The 19,772-nt window shown below is 46.7% G+C and overlaps 1 protein-coding gene across 4 annotated transcripts in view; it reads right to left on the bottom strand.

Annotated features, from left to right (window-relative positions):
• The window catches only part of fat3a (FAT atypical cadherin 3a), a 357,931-nt gene that overhangs the window by 149,523 nt on the left and 188,636 nt on the right, over positions 1-19,772 (bottom strand). For all 4 annotated transcript variants that reach the window (XM_029773664.1, XM_029773663.1, XM_029773665.1 and 1 more), the window contains exon 3: positions 7,768-8,085. In XM_029773664.1, coding sequence (XP_029629524.1) covers positions 7,768-8,085 — 318 coding nt within the window. The remainder of the gene's footprint in view (positions 1-7,767; positions 8,086-19,772) is intronic.

The following is a 19,772-nucleotide window of genomic DNA, read 5'->3' as shown; positions in this document are numbered from 1 at the left end:
CAGTGAGAGGGAAGGAGACAAGAAGAGGGAGGGAGACAAGGAGAGGGAGGGAGGGAGATAGGGAGAGAGACAAGGAGAGGGAGGGAGACAGTGAGACGGAGGGAGACAAGGAGAGGGAGGGAGTGAGACAGTGAGAGGGAGGGAGACAGGGAGTGGGAGGGAGACAAGGAGAGGGATAGAAACAGTGAGAGGGAGGGAGACAAGGAGAGGGAGGCAGACAAGGAGAGGGAGGGAGACAAGGAAAGGGAGAGAGACAGTGAGAGGGAGGGAGACAAGGAGAGGGAGAGAGACAGTGAGAGGGAGGGAGACAAGGAGGGGAGAGAGACAGTGAGAGGGAGGGAGACAAGGAGAGGGAGGCAGACAAGGAGAGGGAGGGAGACAAGGAAAGGGAGAGAGACAGTGAGAGGGAGGGAGACAAGGAGAGGGAGGGAGACAGTGAGAGGGAGGGAGACAAGGAGAAGGAGGGAGACAATGAGAGGGAGAGAGACAGTGAGAGGGAGGGAGACAAGGAGGGGAGAGAGACAGTGAGAGGGAGGGAGACAAGGAGAAGGAGGGAGACAATGAGAGGGAGAGAGACAGTGCGAGGGAGGGAGACAAGGAGAAGGAGGGAGACAATGAGAGGGAGAGAGAGTGAGAGGGAGGGAGACAAGGAGGGGAGAGAGACAGTGAGAGGGAGGGAGACAAGGAGAGGGAGGGAGACAAGGAGAGGGAGGGAGACAGTGAGAGGGAGGGAGACAAGGAGGGGAGAGAGACAAGGAGTGGGAGGGAGACAAGGAGAGGGAGAGAGACAGTGAGAGGGAGGGAGACAAGGAGAGGGAGGGAGACAAGGAGAGGGAGAGAGACAGTGAGAGGGAGGGAGACAAGGAGAGGGAGAGAGACAGTGAGAGGGAGACAAGGAGAGGGAGAGAGACAGTGAGAGGGAGGGAGACAAGGAGAGGGAGGGAGACAAGGAGAGGGGAGAGAGACAGTGAGAGGGAGGGAGACAAGGAGGGGAGAGAGACAAGGAGTGGGAGGGAGGGAGAAAGTGAGAGGGAGGGAGACAAGCATGCATTGAGAAGAGGAGAGGGAGGGAGGTGGGTTAGGGTCAGAAGAGAGGGTGTGGTTAGGGTCAGAAGAGAGGGTGTGGTTAGGGTCAGAAGATAGGTTAAAAGAGAGGGTGTGGTTAGGGTCAGAAGAGAGGTTAAAAGAGAGGGTGTGTTTAGGGTCAGAAGAGAGGTTAAAAGAGAGGGTGTGTTTAGGGTCAGAAGAGAGGTTAAAAGAGAGGGTGTGTTCAGGGTCAGAAGAGAGGTTAAAAGAGAGGGTGTGTTTAGGGTCAGGGATTCTTCCCTAAACTAAAGATAAATATAACTGGCTCCAATTAGCTGTCACCGCTGACAAGTAGAATGTGTGTGATGAATATTTTCAGTCTCTCTCTCCATCCCTTCTATCTTTCTTCTTCTCAACCACTCACTTTCTCTTCATCATATCTCTCCACTCGCCTCTGTATCTCTTTAGCATGTGTGTGTGTGTATGTGTGTATGTGTGTGTGTATGTGTGTATGTGTGTGTGTATGTGTGTGCGTGTGTGTGTGTGTGTATGTGTGTGCGTGTGCATGTGTGTATGTGTGTGTGTGTGTGTGTGTGTGTGTGTGTGCGTGCGTGTGTGCGTGTGCGTGTGTGTGTGCGTGCGTGCGTATGTGCGTGCGTGCGTGCGTGTGTGTGTGTGTGTGTGTGTGTGTGTGTGTGTCCAAGTGGATATTCCTGGTTCTCAGATGTTCTGCTGCCGTTTCTCCGAGGCTGTGTTTCATCCTGTCAGGGCTCTAAATTGGGATCTGCTGCCTCTCGGCTACACACATCTTATCAGTCTGATGCTCCGACACACACACACACACCACGGTTTGTGCTAAAAAGAGCTATTATTTTGAAGCACGTCTCCCTTTCGCCATTGATGTGTCACACAGCACTTTGTAAGGTGAGCTGAGGGCAGTATGTATTTTGAAAACTGATACTTCATTCGTTTAAACCTGAACGTTTTACTTCATATTATGAGGCATGTCTTACCTTGCTTCAAAATAGCCTAGGCCAAATCATACCATTGAAACGTGGAGGTCAATATTTTATAAAGACTTCCTCATATGCCATTGAAACCAGCATTTATCTCCTGTTCTATTGGTTGTCAATTCAACTTTCCTTGTTGTTCAGAAGCCAAAGGCACAATCCTAGTCATATTAGCAACCCATCCTAGAAGTTGCATCTTTATATTTCCCCTCTTTCTATGTCTCAGAGATTTGAATCTCTGTCACGTGGAACTGCTCTCATCCGGTGGCCTGTTGAGAATGGTGTTTTCCAGTGTTGTGTTCGAGACCACCTAAAGTGAGACCGATTCAAGACGAAGACCGGAGCAAATTGAGTCTGAGTCAAGACCAAGACAAGAGGGGGGGCGAGACCGAGTCAAGACCAAGACAAGACCAAGAGAAGAGGGGGGGCGAGACCGAGTCAAGACCGAGTCAAGACCAAGACAAGAGGGGGGGCGAGACCGAGTCAAGACCGAGTCAAGACCAAGACAAGAGGGGGGCGAGACCGAGTCAAGACCAAGACAAGGGGGGGCGAGACCGAGTCAAGACCAAGACAAGGGGGGGCGAGACCGAGTCAAGACCGAGACAAGAGGAGAGGGGGGGTGAGACCGAGTCAAGACCAAGACAAGAGGAGAGGGGGGGTGAGACCGAGTCAAGACTGAGACAAGGGGGGGGGGCGAGTCCGAGCCAAGACCAAGACAAGAGGGGGGGCGAGACCGAGTCAAGACCAAGACAAGAGAGGGGACGAGACTGAGTCAAGACCAAGACAAGAGAGGGGGGTGAGACCGAGTCAAGACCAAGACAAGAGGAGAGGGGGGGTGAGACCGAGTCAAGACTGAGACAAGGGGGGGGGGGGCGAGTCCGAGCCAAGACCAAGACAAGAGGGGGGGCGAGACCGAGTCAAGACCAAGACAAGAGGGGGCGAGTCCGAGTCAAGACCAAGACAAGAGGGGGGGTGAGACCGAGTCAAGACCGAGACCAGATGGGGCGAGACCAAGTCAAGACCGAGACCAGATGGGGTGAGACTGAGTCAAGACCGAGACAAGAGGGGGCGAGACTGAGTCAAGACCGAGACAAGAGGGGGGGTGAGACCGAGTCAAGACCGAGACAAGAGGGGGGGTGAGACCGAGTCAAGACCGAGACCAGAGGGGACGAGACTGAGTCAAGACCGAGACCAGAGGGGGACAAGGGGTCATAGACCCGAATCCAATTTAAGACCTTGATTGTAATTTTGTCAAATCGCCACCATCACCACTTCGCTGATCTTCAACACTGGGGCCCCACAAGGGTGCATGCTCAGCCCCCTTCTGTACTCCCTGTTCACCCATGACTGTGTGGCCATGCACGCCTCCAACTCAATCATCAAGTTTGCAGACGACACAACAGTAGTAGGCTTGATTACCAACAATGACTAGACAGCCTACAGGGAGGTGGTGAGGGCACTCGGAGTGTGGTGTCAGGAAAACAACCTCTCACTCAACGTCAACAAAACAAAGGAGATGATAGTGGACTTCAGCAAACAGCAAAGGGAGCAGCCCCCCATCCACATCGACGGGACCACAGTGGAGAAGGTGGAAAGTTTTAAGTTCCTCGGAGTACACATCATGGACAAACTGAAATGGTCCACCCACACAGACAGTGTGGTGAAGAAGGCGCAACAGCGCCACTTCAACCTCAGGAGGCTGAAGAAATTTGTCGTCACCTAAAACCTACCCAAACTTTTACAGATGACCAATTGAGAGCATCATGTAGGGCTATATCACCGCCTGGTACAGCAACTGCACCGCCCTCAACCGCAAGGCTCTCCAGAGGGTGGTGCACAACACATCACCGGGGGCAAACTACCTGCCCTCCAGGACACCTACACCACCCGATGTCACAGGAAGGCCAAAAAGATTATCAAGGACAACAACCACCCGAGCCACTGCCTGTTCACCCCGCTATCATCCAGAAGGCGAGGTCAGTACAGGTGCATCAAAGCTGGGACCGAGAGACTGAAAACAGCTTCTATCTCAAGGCCATCAGACTGTTAAACAGCCATCACTAACTTAGAGAGGCTGCTGCCTACATAAAGACTTAAAATCATTGGCCACTTTAATAAGTGGATCACTAGTCACTTTAATAATGCCACTTTAATAATGTTTACATATACAGTAATGTATACCATCTATTACATCTTGCCTATGCCGCTCTGTCATTGCGCATCCATATATTTATATGTATATATTCTTATTCCATTCCTTTACTTAGATATGTGCATATTAGGTAGTTGTTGGAACTAGAAGCACAAGCATTTCGCTACACTCACAATAACATCTGCTAACCATGTGTATGTGACCAATAACATTTGATTTGATTTGAAACCTTTTCAATACCTGGTTTGCATACCCATTGTTGCCTTAGCATTTACTGGTAGATATTGTAACTTGAAACGTCTTTCCATCCCTACTGGCTACCGATGTCATTGTTCTGTGAGCTGCTCCATGCTAAAACCAGTTGAGAGCTGCACTCTTGCTGCCTGCAGATGATATTCCTCTGAAACTAGGCTGTGTGCAGCGTGCATATCAACATATTTCAGGTACTTTGCGATTGTGTAGGCTACTTTGTGCATGATTTCTCTAATGTACTATATAATTGATAAGTCGTATACCTCCACTACACTACTTTGGTACGCATCAGTAGGGATTAAGAAGTGAGTATAAGCAATGCCCACTGAAGAAAAAGTAGATATATGGTTTATACCTGCGTATACCCTCCACTACTGGCCCTTTGTGTTCTACAGAAAGTGCACTCTCCTACATGAGTGTGCTGGTATTACAGTTGCTGTCCTTTCAGAATCACAATCCTGTCACACACTGAAGGCCTAAATCCATTAAATTGTTCTCCACTGCTCTAACATGTCTATAGTAGATGTAAAGGCTGCTACGATACTGTATTCATGTTTCAGGAATATTTTGCCTGGCGAAGTGGTTTTATGCACTGACTGAATGGAAGCTGATAATTATGAGTTTTTAACTCTGGTGGACTCGGCTGGTCTCTGGAAATAATGTTGAGTCCTCACTGGCCGAGACCAAGTCAAAACTGTTTAGAATGGCACCTTCTGTCTACCAAAATGCACTATTGTGTACCTCAGTAGCGCTACACTTCCTCCTCTTTCTACTGTTTAGAATGGTGTTTTCCCTGGTGAGCTGTTTAGAATGGTGTTTTCTCTGGTGAGCTGTTTAGAATGGTGTTTTCTCTGGTGAGCTGTTTAGAATGGTGTTTTCTCTGGTGAGCTGTTTAGAATGGTGTTTTCTCTGGTGAGCTGTTTAGAATGGTGTTTTCTCTGGTGAGCTGTTAGAATGGTTTCTCTGTGCTGTTTAGAATGGTGTTTTCTCTGGTGAGCTGTTTAGAATGGTGTTTTCTCTGGTGAGCTGTTTAGAATGGTGTTTTCTCTGGTGAGCTGTTTAGAATGGTGTTTTCTCTGGTGTGCTGTTTAGAATGGTGTTTTCTCTGGTGAGCTGTTTAGAATGGTGTTTTCTCTGGTGAGCTGTTTAAATGGTGTTTTCTCTGGTGAGCTGTTTAGAATGGTGTTTTCTCTGGTGAGCTGTTTAAATGGTGTTTTCCCTGGTGAGCTGTTTAAATGGTGTTTTCCCTGGTGAGCTGTTTAGAATGGTGTTTTCCCTGGTGAGCTGTTTAGAATGGTGTTTTCCCTGGTGAGCTGTTTAGAATGGTGTTTTCCCTGGTGAGCTGTTTAGAATGGTGTTTTCCCGTAAATTGCATTTTGCAAATGTTTGAAAATGACATTTTATTGACTGCTTCATTACATGAGTTGCATGTTCTGTTAAGAACAATACCATAATCTAAATGTTCTGTTAACATCATTACCATAATCTAAATGTTCTGTTAACATCATTACCATAATCTAAATGTTCTGTTAACATCCTTACCATAATCTACATGTTCTGTTAACAGCATTACCATAATCTACATGTTCTGTTAACATCATTACCATAATCTACTTACTCTGTTATGAGCATTACCATAATCTAAATGTTCTGTTAACAGCATTACCATAAACTATATGTTCTGTTAACAGCTTTACCATAATCTACTTACTCTGTTATGAGCATTACCATAATCTAAATGTTCTGTTAACAGCATTACCATAATCTATATGTTCTGTTAACAGCTTTACCATAATCTACTTACTCTGTTATGAGCATTACCATAATCTAAATGTTCTGTTAGCAGCATTACCATACTCTACATGTTCTGTTAGCAGCATTACCATACTCTACATGTTCTGTTAGCAGCATTACCATACTCTACATGTTCTGTTAGCAGCATTACCATACTCTACATGTTCTGTTAGCAGCATTACCATACTCTACATGTTCTGTTAGCAGCATTACCATACTCTACATGTTCTGTTAGCAGCATTACCATACTCTACATGTGATGTCATTCTGAGCACCACGGGTGGACGTCCTAATGGGTAAATGGCCGGTAAATTTAAATCTTCCCAGTCACGTTGTCCAGCACCACATTTTACTAAAGGAAACCCTGAAACACACACACACACACACACACACACACACACACACACACACAAATATGAACAGCTATGTGTGTGAATATGCTGTTTACCAGGACTACTCTTAGCAACATAAAAGAGGACAGACAGACAGACAGACGTCTGATCAGCAATCAGAAACACAGACACACAAAGGCAGACACACATTCATATTCACACAAATAATTCGATAGACACATAGTTACAGATTAAATCCTTTAACTAAAATTGAAGTAGAGCCAAACCCCCCCCCCAGATGGGAGAAAACACACACACTTCAAGGATACACCAGCCCCCAGCCAAGGACATGTCCTGCAGGGCCAGCCAACATCAGCAGAGCCCTATTTAACCAGATGAGACACCCAAACAGCCAGACAGACAGCCACACACACACACTCACTAACCAGACACACCTCACACACTACTACACACACTCCATACAAACCCAAGAACAACCGAAGCTAGCTATCTTGTAACTCAGTCTCTGTGCTCTCACACACATATACAACCATCCCCTCATCTCCCCCTCCCCCCACACCATCTCCCCCCCACACCATCTCCCCCTCCCCCCACACTCTACACACACCATTTCCCCCCTCCCCCCACACTCTACACACACCCTCTCCCCCACACACCATCTCCCCCTCCCCCACACACCATCTCCCCCTCCCCCCACACTCTACACACACCATCTCCCCCTCCCCCCCACACCATCTTCCCCTCCCCCCACACTCTACACACACCATCTCCCCCTCCCCCACACTCTACACACACCAACTCCCCCTCCCCCCAACACACCATCTCCCCCTCCCCCCACACCATCTCCCCCTCCCCCCACACACCATCTCCCCCTCCCCCCACACTCTACACACACCATCTCCTTCTCCCCCCACACCATCTCCCCCTCCTCCCACACTCTACACACACCATCTCCCCCCCACACACCATCTCCCCCTCCCCCCACACCATCTCCCCCTCCTCCCACACTCTACACACACCATCTCCACCTCCCCCCACACCATCTCCCCCTCCCCCCACTCTCTACACACACCATCTCCTCCTCCCCCACACTCTACACACACCATCTCCCCCTCCCCCACACTCTACACACACACCATCTCCCCCTCCCCCCCCACACCATCTCCCCCTCCCCACTCACCGGTCCTGGTATTGATGGTGAAGAAGTTCTGTGGGTTCCCACTAGCTATCCTGTAGCTCAGTCTCTCTGCTCCCCCCGTGGCATCCGGGTCCTGGGCTTGGATCTGGATGAAGGACAGGTCCTTGGGGGAGTTCTCCATGACAACGGGGTGGTAGACAGGGTCAGAGGTCAGGGGGGCGTTGTCGTTGACGTCCTCTACCTGGATGTACACCTCCATGATGGCGAACTGGGGCACCACCCCGTGGTCTGTGGCATACACAGTCAGCCAATAGGAGTCCTTGGTCTCGCGGTCCAGAGTGTCTGTGGTGTAGATGACACCTAGATGGGTGGAGAGAGGGATAGATCAAATTTAGACCTAGGTCGTTGAAATTCAGTATCAACATCTGGTCAACAATTATATCGACTTCTATAGGGGCGGACAGAGGGTGGAGGATGAACATTAGGTTGTTTCCATGTTTAATAAATGCTTAATAAATGCACAAAGAAAATAAGATTTTAGTTAGGCTAAACTCACAATCTCATGTCTGTAATATATTACATACAAATGCATAAAGCCAACGGTCACATAGAAAGAGTCACTAAAAGAAGTGTGGTCGACCTCCAAATATTTATTAGAAACCAGACAATCCTCTGGTGTGGTCAACCATTTAACGTCTACAACAAAGCACATGAATGTGTGGTCAGTGTTCCCATATTGGACCTCCTAAGACCACATTTTTTATATACGTACACTGTTAAGTGCCTATCACATAGTAAAAGGCCAAACAAAAGCTAAGCCAATGTTCTGGTCAATGTTCACACATCTCCAACAGCTCTGTGTGTATCAAGACAAGACTCAATGTGTTTAACATATGATCCATTTCTACAGCCCAAGGAGAGAGTGATTTATTTAACCAAAACTGACGTGATCTCTGCACAAGCCCTTAATCACACTGTTGTGTGTGTGTGTGTCTGTACATAGCGTGTCGTGGACGTGTGTTCATTAACCAACAGACTTACACATTAACTTGTCTGCTCTCTAAGTGGCCGATTTCTCCCTTCAGTAAACAAACATCCATATTCAAACCCTGGCTTTGACATAAGTGATGCTGACTAGCCCACACAGAACATTAGCGCTACACTCCGATTTAGAATGAATGTCACTCCACTGCTCAACACATTGTTAGCATGTTAGCGTCGAACTCTCTGCTCCTCCATTAGATCTCGTGCACTACAACAGAGTGACTCGTGAGATATTTACGATAAGTGTAGTTAGTTAAGCTTTCAGGCATGTTTGCGATTGTAAGACACACCCTAACATGATGAGACCTATTAGTGTGTACTGTGTCTAACATGGAGAGTCTAGGGCACGGTTCTGGATGCTGTGTTGTGTGACAACTGTTTTAAGGACCACAAGTACTCTAACGGAACACACACACACACACACACACACACACTTGCACACACTCATCCTTACGACCACTCAAATGCCCTTCAGTACATCCTGAGCAGAGATGTATCCTACTGTAAACACTTCACAAACACACACTCCCAAAACAAGTCTCTCTGAGAGCGGACATTATTCATGCAGCGGCAGACATGGCTGTGTGAGTAGATATCCGTCCATTTGACTAACTTTTATACAACACAGAAATGTTAAGATGGCTGACGTTTTACATGACCGTAACCAATTGTGCTATTTTGTTTGTTTTTTTGCATTGTTTGTAACTTGTTTTTTTACTTATTTTGTACATAATGTTGCTGCTACCGTCTCTTAGGATCGAAAATAACTTCTGGACATCAGAACTGGGATGACTCACCACAAACTGGAAGAAGTATTTTCCTTTAACAAGTCCGACGAGAAAGATATACTGCTCTCCCGGGAACAGGCCCAGATCCCAGTCATTTGCGTGAAGACAGAGGAAAAGAGGACGCAGATCGGGCTGCCTTTTGAGAATCCGTAGGCGAGCGAGTAAACTCCGACCACCATCAATTCTACTTGCTAAAACGCAATCATTGGAAATAAAATTGATGACCTACGACTACAATTATCCTACCAACGGGACATTAAGAAATGTAATATCTTATGTTTCACCGAGTCGTAGCTGAACAATGACACAGATTATATAGAGCTGGAGGGATTTTCAATGCACCGGCAGAACAGAGAAGCTACGTTTGGTAAGACGAGGGGTGGGGGTGTGTGTCTATTTGTCAATAACAGCTGGTGTGCGATGTCTAATATTAAAGAAGTCTCGAGGTTTTGTTCACCTGAGGTAGAGTACCGTATGATAAGCTGTAGACCACACTATCTACCAAGAGAGTTCTCATCTATATTATTCATAGCCGTCTATTTACCACCACAAACCGATGCTGGCACTAAGACCGCACTCAACCAACTCTAAGGCTATAAGCAAAGAAGAAAATGCTCACCCAGAAGCGGCGCTCCTAGTGGCCGGGGGCTTTAATGCAGGCAAACTTAAATCAGTTTTACCAAATGTTTACCAGCATGTCACATGTGCAACCAGAGGGAAAAAAAATCGAGACCACCTAAAGCAGGAAGAACCAGTGACTTGCTCAATACAGAAGTGGTCAGATGACACGGATGCTACGCTACAGGACTGTTTTGCTAGCACAGACTGGAATATGTTCCAGGATTCATCCAATGGCATTGAGGAGTATACCACCTCAGTCATCGGCTTCATCAATAAGTGCATCGACGACGTCGTCCCCACAGTGACCGTACGTACATGTCCCAAACAGAAGCCATGGATTACAGGCAACATCTGCATCTTGCTAAAGGCTACAGCTGCTGCTTTCAAGGAGCGGGACACTAATCCGGATGCCTATAACAAATCCCGCTATGCCCTCAGACGAACCATCAAAGAAGCAAAGCGTCAACACAGGATTAAGATTGAATCATACTACACCGGCTCTGATGCTCGTTGGATGTGGCAGGGCTTGAAAACTATTACAGAATACAAAGGGAAACCCAGATGCGAGGTGCCCAGTGATGCGAGCCTACCAGACGAGCTAAATACAACACTGAAGCATGCACAAGAGCACCAGCTGTTCTGGATGACTGTGTGATAACGCAGTCGGTAGCCGATGTGAGCAAGACCTTTAAACAGGTGAACATTCACAAAGCCGCGGGGCCAGATGGATGACCAGGACGTGTACTCAAAGCATGCGCAGACCAACTGCCATTTTCAACCTCTCCCTGACTGAGTCTGTAATACCGACATGTTTCAAGCAGACCACCGCAGCCCCTGTGCCCAAGGAAGCGAAGGTAGCCTGCCTAAATGATTACCGCCCCGTAGCACTCATGTCAGTAGCCATGAAGAGATTTGAAAGGCTGGTGATGGCTCACATCAACAGCATCCTCCCGGATACCCTAGACCCACTCCAATTCGCATACCGCCCCAATAGATCCACAGATGATACAATCTCAATCGCCCTCCACACTGCCCTTTCCCACCTGGACTAAAGGAACACCTATGTGAGAATGCTGTTAATTGACTACAGCTCAGCGTTCAACACCATAGTGCCCACAAAGCTCATCACTGAGCTAAGGAGCATGGGACTAAACACCTCCCTCTGCAACTGGATCCTGGACTTCCTGATGGGCCGCCCCCAGGTGGTAAGGGTAGGCAACAACACGTCTGCCACACTGATCCTCAACACTGGGGCCCCTCAGTGGTGTGTACTTAGTCCCGTCCTGTACTCCCTGTTCACCCACAACTTTGTGGCCAAACACGACTCCAACACCATCATTAAGTTTGCGGACGACACAACAGTGGTAGGCCTGATCACCGACAATGATGAGACAGCCTATAGGAAGTAGGTCAGAGAACTGGCAGTGTGATGCCAGGACAACAACCTCTCCCTCAATGTGAGCAAGACAAAGGAGCTGATCGTGGACTGCATGAAAACAACATCATTAACATCAATGGGGCTGTAGTGGAGCCAGTCGAGAGTTTCAAGTTCCTTGGTGTCCACATCACCAACAATCTATCAAGGTCAAAACACACCAAGACAGTCGTGAAGAGGGCATGACAAAACCATTTCCTCCTCAGGAGACTGAAAAGATTTGGCATGGGTCCCCAGATCCTCAAAAACTTCTACAGCTGCAGGTTGCATCACTGCCTGGTATGGCAACTGCTCGGCATTTGACCGTAAGACGCTACAGAGGGTAGGGCGTAAGGCCCAGTACATCTCTGGGTACAAGCTCCCTGCAATCCAGGACCTATATAATAGGCGGTGTCAGAGGAAAGCCCATAAAATTGTCAGAGACTCCAGTCACCTAAGTCATAGACTGTTTTCTCTGCTGCCACACGGCAAGCGGTACCGGAGCACCAAGTCTAGGACCAAAAGGCTCCTTAACAGCTTCTACCCCCAAGCCATAAGACTGCTGAACAATTAATCAAATGGCCACCAGACAATCACATTGACTCCCCCCCTCCATTTGGTTTGTACCCTGCTGCTACTCACTGTTTATTATCTCTGCATAGTCACTTCACCCCTACCTACATGTACAAATTACCTCTAACCTGTATCCCCGCACACTGACTCACTAACCGGTACCCCCTGTATATAGCCTCGTTACTGTTATGTTATTGTGCTACTTTTTATTATTTTTTACTTTAGTTTATTTGGTAAATATTTTCTTAACTCCTCTTGAACTGCACTGTTGGTTAAGAGAGAGAGAGTGAGATAGAGAGAGAGCGAGAGAGAGAGAGAGAGAAAGAGAGAGAGAGAAAGAAATAAAGAAAGAGGGAGAGAGAGAAAGAGAGAAAGAGAGAAAAAGAGAGAGAGAAAGAGAGACAGAGAGAGAGAAAGAGAGAGGGAGAGAAAGAGAGAGAGTTTTTCTTGTTCCTGTTTTTGACTGCTGACCTAGATAAGTCAAAGCTGGAGTCCCTCTGACAGCATCAACACACACACATACCCAGGGGTTAAAGCAAAAAAAAATCCCATTGCTCAAACTTAAGTGGATCTCAGATCACTTGTGTGGGGCCAAGTTAACCTCCCCTTTCATCTAAGAAAGTCATGACCATCATGCTTTTAGGGGAAGAGGATCATTTTTTACATGTATTAAACTGCGAGGTTGACCAATTTCAGTCCCCTTCCTTACGGGGTCCGGGGTCCTCCCCGAGATAATGTTTATGTAGAAGGTCTGAGAAGATCAGTTCTGGTGACTTTTTAATGAATTCAAATAAAATTATAAATATAATTTCTACCTCCAGAAATGAGCCCAATAACAAATTGGTAAATTATTATAACATATTGCACCATGCAGGATCTACATCAGGGCTGTCCAACCCTCTTCCTGGAGATCTACCGTCCTGTGGGTTTTCAGTCCAACCCTAATTTAAATAACCTGATTCTACTAATTAGCTGCTCAACCAGACCTTAACTAGCTGAATCAGAACAGCTAAATTAGGGTTGGATTGAAAACCTACAGGACAGTAGATCTCCAGGAAGAGGGTTGGACAGCCCTGGTCTATATTATCAGATTTGCTATTAACAGTAAGCATTATCACGTGTAGCCCAACTGATGAAGCATAGTGGCACTAAAATGTGCATAGGCTGCATTTCCCCTATTGGGCACACCATCCTGACTGCTCCCTCTCTCTGGCTCTAGCAACTTGACTGCGTCTCCAGATGAATATTTTTCTTGCATTAAACACACAACAACAAGCTGAATAGGTAAACGACTCTACTTGTTTAAATAACAACATTACATGGCAGAAAATACTAGCACTGGAAAGTTGCATCCTGACTGATAAAGTATAGGCTTTGAATTACACACTGTTTGAGTTGAGCAACGTGCTGGTGCACATTATAGACTATTTTATTCCCTTCATCTGAACATCAGTGTCAAGCAACAATCATGCATGTGAGTTCAGTGTACACAACGTAACAGAGAAAATAAAAAGTATTTCCTAGAACAAACATGCTTCTGTCATATTGCGGATCTACACTGATCTCAAAAACAACCTCTGATGGAAATCTGTCACAGTGACGGAGAACTTTAACCCCTGCACACTGACACACACATCAACACACACACACACATTGGGTTGGCCAACAGGAGGTGTTGCCATCATAAATCATAATGTTTAATGGGTATATAATCACAATAGGACAAAGTTCGACATCACCCAACCCTAACGCACGCACGCACGCACGTACGCACGCACACACACAGACAGATGCACACGCACGCACACACACACCCACGCACACACACACACACGCACACACGCACGCACGCACGCACGCACACACAGACAGATGCACACGCACGCACACACACACACACCCATTGTGTTCGTCCCATGGGACCACTGAATGCTCAAGGTTAGTTGTAATTAATTCTGTGTTTAGTTGGTCCCCCTGCTCTCTCTCTTTCTTTCCATCCTTACCGCCCCTCCTCTCCAGCCTACTCTCTTTCCATCGTTCCCTCTCTGTCTTTCTCTGTCTCTGTCTCTGTCTCTCTCTGTCTCTCTCTGTCTCTCTCTTTCTCTGTCTCTCTCTGTCTCTCTGTCTCTCTGTATCTGTCTCTCTCTCTCTCTGTCTTTCTGTCTCTGTCTCTCTCTGTCTGTCTTTCTCTGTCTCTCTCTGTCTCTGTCTCTCTCTGTCTCTCTCTGTCTCTCTGTCTCTCTCTGTCTTTCTGTCTCTGTCTCTCTCTGTCTGTCTTTCTCTCTCTGTCTGTCTTTCTCTGTCTCTCTGTCTCTCTCTGTCTCTCTCTGTCTCTCTCTGTCTCTCTCTGTCTCTCTCTGTCTCTCTCTCTCTCTGTCTCTCTCTGTCTCTGTCTGTCTCTGTCTGTCTCTGTCTCTCTCTGTCTCTGTCTCTGTCTGTCTCTCTCTGCAGTACAATTAGTGTTGAGCACCATGGAGAAGTGCTGCTTTTAATAGCCAAAGTCACCACTTACACGCCTGCTTTTCAATTACAGTCTGGAATTAACCACAAATGTCAAAGGATTTGATACATAAAACAGAAAGAGAGAGATTGGGAGAAGGGGGAGAACAGTGACTGAAATTAGGAGGAAGAGAGAGAGAGCAACAGTACCTGGACTTGTCCCAAGTTGGACTTTAGACTGGGCGAGTATTATAAATGTATAACCTACATCATTACAATAAGTTAATAAAGTCTCAATTAGATCTCACTGTAGGCACAAATGTATATATACATTTATAAACCCGGTAGTTTGGATACTGGATGTTGATTGGCTAAAACAGTATTTAGCTGTGTGTATGTGAGACCTTATACCATGACTATGACATTTTGCCTTTTCACCTCAATACAATGGCTACATCAACAATAGAAAACAACATTGTGAAACAAACAAAGTGGGCACTTACCTGCAGAAAAAGTGATACATTGAGAGTCTGGGAATACAACAAAAACAGAGCTGAACGTCACTCTATGGGACTTGTGTAGTTCAGTGAGAAACATGAATGACAAAGAATATGGGATTAGCAACCATGTTGGACTCACAGAAAGACACAGCATTTACAACGAGCATCAATGTGTCTGTCGGCATAATTCAAAAGTTTAGGAAAGAGGACCGTGACAAAGCTGCCCACCAGTGAACGGATACACATCCTAAGTAACTGTTAGCTAGCTAAATCATTCTAACGTACCCTGAAAATATAACCGGTAGCTATGTAGGCCTAACTATTAGCCAGCGTTATTTTGTCTTATCTTTCAGGTACACAAACGAGCCGATGGGAGTGAACACCCTCGCAAGAATGCTGGCAAAGATCTGAAAAATAGCTAGCCCTGTCGCAGATTAACACAAACACACTGCCTTCCAACCACCCTGATTCAGAAACTGTCAGATCACAGAGGACACAGACTCAAAACCTCTCTTCAAAGTAACTGGAGGCCAAATCTGGAGGCGAGGAAGCGGTGGAGCACTTTTCTCTCTGACAACACAGCAGCAGCTCCCCCAGTTAACAGAACAGCATCTACTTCCAGCAGCGTGGAGCCAACAAACAACAACATGGGCAAGCCAACAACAAACAACAACATGGGCAAGCCAACAACAAACAACAACATGGGCAAGCCAACAAACAACAACATGGGCAAGCCAACAACAAACAACATGGGCAAGCCAACAAACAACAACATGGGCAAGCCAACAACAAACAACACCATGGGCAAGCCAACAACAAACGATAACATGGGCAAGCCAACAAACAACAACATGGGCAAGCCAACAACAAACAACAACAAGGGCAAGCCAACAACAAACAACAACATGGGCAAGTCAAAAACAAACAACAAGATGGGCAAGCCAACAACAAACAACACCATGGGCAAGCCAACAAACAACAACATGGGCAAGCCAACAACAAACAACAACATGGGCAAGCCAACAACAAACAATAACATGGGCAAGCCAACAACAAACAACATGGGCAAGCCAACAAACAACAACATGGGCAAGCCAACAACAAACAACACCATGGGCAAGCCAACAACAAACGATAACATGGGCAAGCCAACCAACAACAACATGGGCAAGCCAACAACAAACAACAACATGGGCAAGCCAACAACAAACAACATGGGCAAGCCAACAACAAACAACACCATGGGCAAGCCAACAAACAACAACATGGGCAAGCCAACAACAAACAACAACATGGGCAAGCCAACAACAAACAACAACATGGGCAAGCCAACAACAAACAACATGGGCAAGCCAACAAACAACAACATGGGCAAGCCAACAACAAACAACACCATGGGCAAGCCAACAACAAACAACACCATGGGCAAGCCAACAACAAACGATAACATGGGCAAGCCAACAAACAACAACATGGGCAAGCCAACAACAAATGACAACATGGGCAAGCCAACAACAAACGACAACATGGGCAAGCCAACAACAAACGACAACATGGGCAAGCCAACAACAAACGACAACATGGGCAAGCCAACAACAAACGACAACATGGGCAAGCCAACAACAAACGACAACATGGGCAAGCCAAAAACAAACGACAACATGGGCAAGCCAACAACAAACAACAACATGGGCAAGCCAACAACAAACGACAACATGGGCAAGCCAACAACAAACGACAACATGGGCAAGCCAAAACAAACGACAACATGGGCAAGCCAACAACAAACAACAACATGGGCAAGCCAACAACAAACGACAACATGGGCAAGCCAACAACAAACAACAACATGGGCAAGCCAACAACAAATGATAACACGTTTCCTTCACTCTGCAGTCCAACTCATCCCAAACCATCTCAATTTGGTTGATGTCGGGTGATTGTGGAGGCCAGGTCATCTGATACAGCACTCCATCACTCTCCTTCTTGGTCAAATAGCCCTTACACAGCCTGTAGGTATGTTGGGTCATTGTCTTGTTGAAAAACAAATGATAGTCCCACTAAGCACAAACTAGATGGGATGGCGTATCGCTGCAGAATACTGTGGTAGCCATGCTGGTTAAGTGTCCCTTGAATTCGAAATAAATCACAGACAGTGTCACCAGCAAAGCACCCCACACCATCACACCTCCTCCTCCATGCTTCACAGTGGGAACCACACATTCAGAGATCATCCGTTCACCTACTCCGCATCTCACAAAGACACACCGGTTGGAACCAAAAATCCAAAATTTGGACTCATCAGACTAAAGGACATATTTCCACCAGTTATTCTGACATTTCACATTCTTAAAAGAAAATGGTGATCCTAACTGACCTAAGACAGGGAATTTTTACTAGGATTAAATGTCAGGAATTGTGAAAAACTGAGTTTAAATGTGTTTGGCTAAGGTGTATGTAAACTTCCGACTTCAACGGTATATGTCTCTATCTATATGTGCAGTCACTCCTATAGACAGTCACTCCTATAGACATACTCAATTTCCATACATTGCGTTTCCCAGTTGGAATATTCCAAGGCCGTCCGAAGCCATTGCATATTACAATGTAATCGACTATGTAATGAATGTTTCTGTTATTTTGATCATATTCACGTAAGACACTTAATGCAAGCTTACTGTATAAGGCAGAAGGGCTTAATTGCTGGAAATATATTTGTGTCCATACTCTGGTAAAGTGGTTGGATACTGCATGCCCTGTACCCTGCCGTCCAACTCATACCACCGCCATAAAAGTCAGAAAGTCAGCTTTTTAATATTATTCTGAATATTTCAACGCTACCACACATTCCCCCAGTCAGCAAAAATAAATCCCTGCAGAATAGAGAGAGAGATAGCGAGAGAGAAAATCGTGGAATGGAAAAGAGAAGGTAAGGTGGTGTCAAGAGGTCTTGCGTTGTGCCTTTGAAGTCGAACTGCTTAACTATGGGGCTTATCAGTGTGATCGGGTTAAGTCGATTTATAGAAAAATATTTTCCGCAGCAGGGGCTAAGAAGTCCACATGTAATGGCAAGATCACCAAATACCAGAAAGGCGCAATGCTGACAGTACTAAGGGCTAATACACCCACTGATGAAAATACACACATACCAGCTACACCTAAACAGACATTCCAAATAACACTCGCACACGCTTAAACAACACACTGCACTAACACACACATGGACACTCACATTCTCACGTCGTCATCGCATCTCATGAACAGGCTAAGAAATAGAAAACAAACAAACAGCAAGCCCAACTGCCACTTTGGCCAGGGGGAGGGAGGGGGGTAGGGAGGGAGGGATAAATGGAGAAAGAGTTGATTGAGGGAGAGCAGAGGGGGTTGGTGTAACGCGTAAAGGCAGATTTCATTGGTCATCTCAAGACACCACTTCCTGGTCTTTATAGGCCTGATGTGGGCCCGGGCTCTCCTCAAAGACCTGCTCCCTAGACCCACACACACACACACAAAGACCTGCTCCCTAGACCCACACACACACACACACAAAGACCTGCTCCCTAGACCCACACACACACACACACAAAGACCTGCTCCCTAGACCCACACACACACACACAAAGACCTGCTCCCTAGACCCACACACACACACACACACAAAGACAAAATAACCCCTGCTTTACACCACACTCTCCCTCTCTCTCTCCCTTCTCTCCGCCTGGCTATGTGACGATGATCTCAGACTGGTTACAGTGGTAGTCTGGGAACGTTCAGCTCATATTCATCATAACTTTGTCTTTTCATTCATTTCTATAGCTCAGACCCTGGAAACCTCTACAGACAAATCCTCAGCAACGGCATAAACGGTTGGCTCAATGTGTGTCTGAGTCATGGTCTGTCTGTTGGTGGAAATGTTCATTTTTCAGAATGATCCAACACACAAATACCACCCCACGCTACTCTCTACGACTAGGGGGGTCTAGCACCCCACTAAGACCAAAGTAGACAGCCACAGATGGACACAGCTAGCTTCCTCAGGTAGGCTCATCTGGTCCTCTTGCAAAGGAACCAGGGTGCCCCCTTCAACACCCTACCCCCTAATCCCCTGGTCACTTCATCCTGCTGCCTATCACTCCTGGTGAGCCCCCTTTACCCCTTACCGCCACCCTCTGCCGTCTCTCTACCCTACTACCCATCTAACACTCCTGGTGAGCCCCTTTGCCTCTTGCCACCACCCTCTTCTGTCTCTCCACCCTACCACCCATCTATCACTCCTGGTGAGGGGGAGACACCCTGGGGCATCCAGGTTGCATGGTAATCCTCCTGGGAGGCAGGTGGGGGGTTGTACACCCCAACACCCCCTACGGTCCCATACAGTAGGTAAAGGTCACAGGGAGAGGGAAAAGGTCAACCTTCTATGCCTCCTGAGAATGGTGAGGCACTTGATGAAGAAAAAAACATGTGGTGAAATCTGTTTCTGTTCCTACTTTCGATAGAATAACTGTTCTTTGCTTGTTCTCAAAGATGAATCTCAATTCTCATTGGGATTTTCAAAGACTTCAATACCGTACAACATGATAACAACAGGAAAGCTAGAGTAGTGCACTGTTTTACACAGGGAATCCAGCTGCCAATAAGACCGGTGCTCTTTGGGAATGAGAACATCCT

Source organism: Salmo trutta, chromosome 13 (genome assembly GCF_901001165.1).
Source record: "Salmo trutta chromosome 13, fSalTru1.1, whole genome shotgun sequence".
Taxonomy (NCBI): domain Eukaryota; kingdom Metazoa; phylum Chordata; class Actinopteri; order Salmoniformes; family Salmonidae; genus Salmo; species Salmo trutta.
This window is presented reverse-complemented; position numbering and strand designations above follow the sequence as displayed.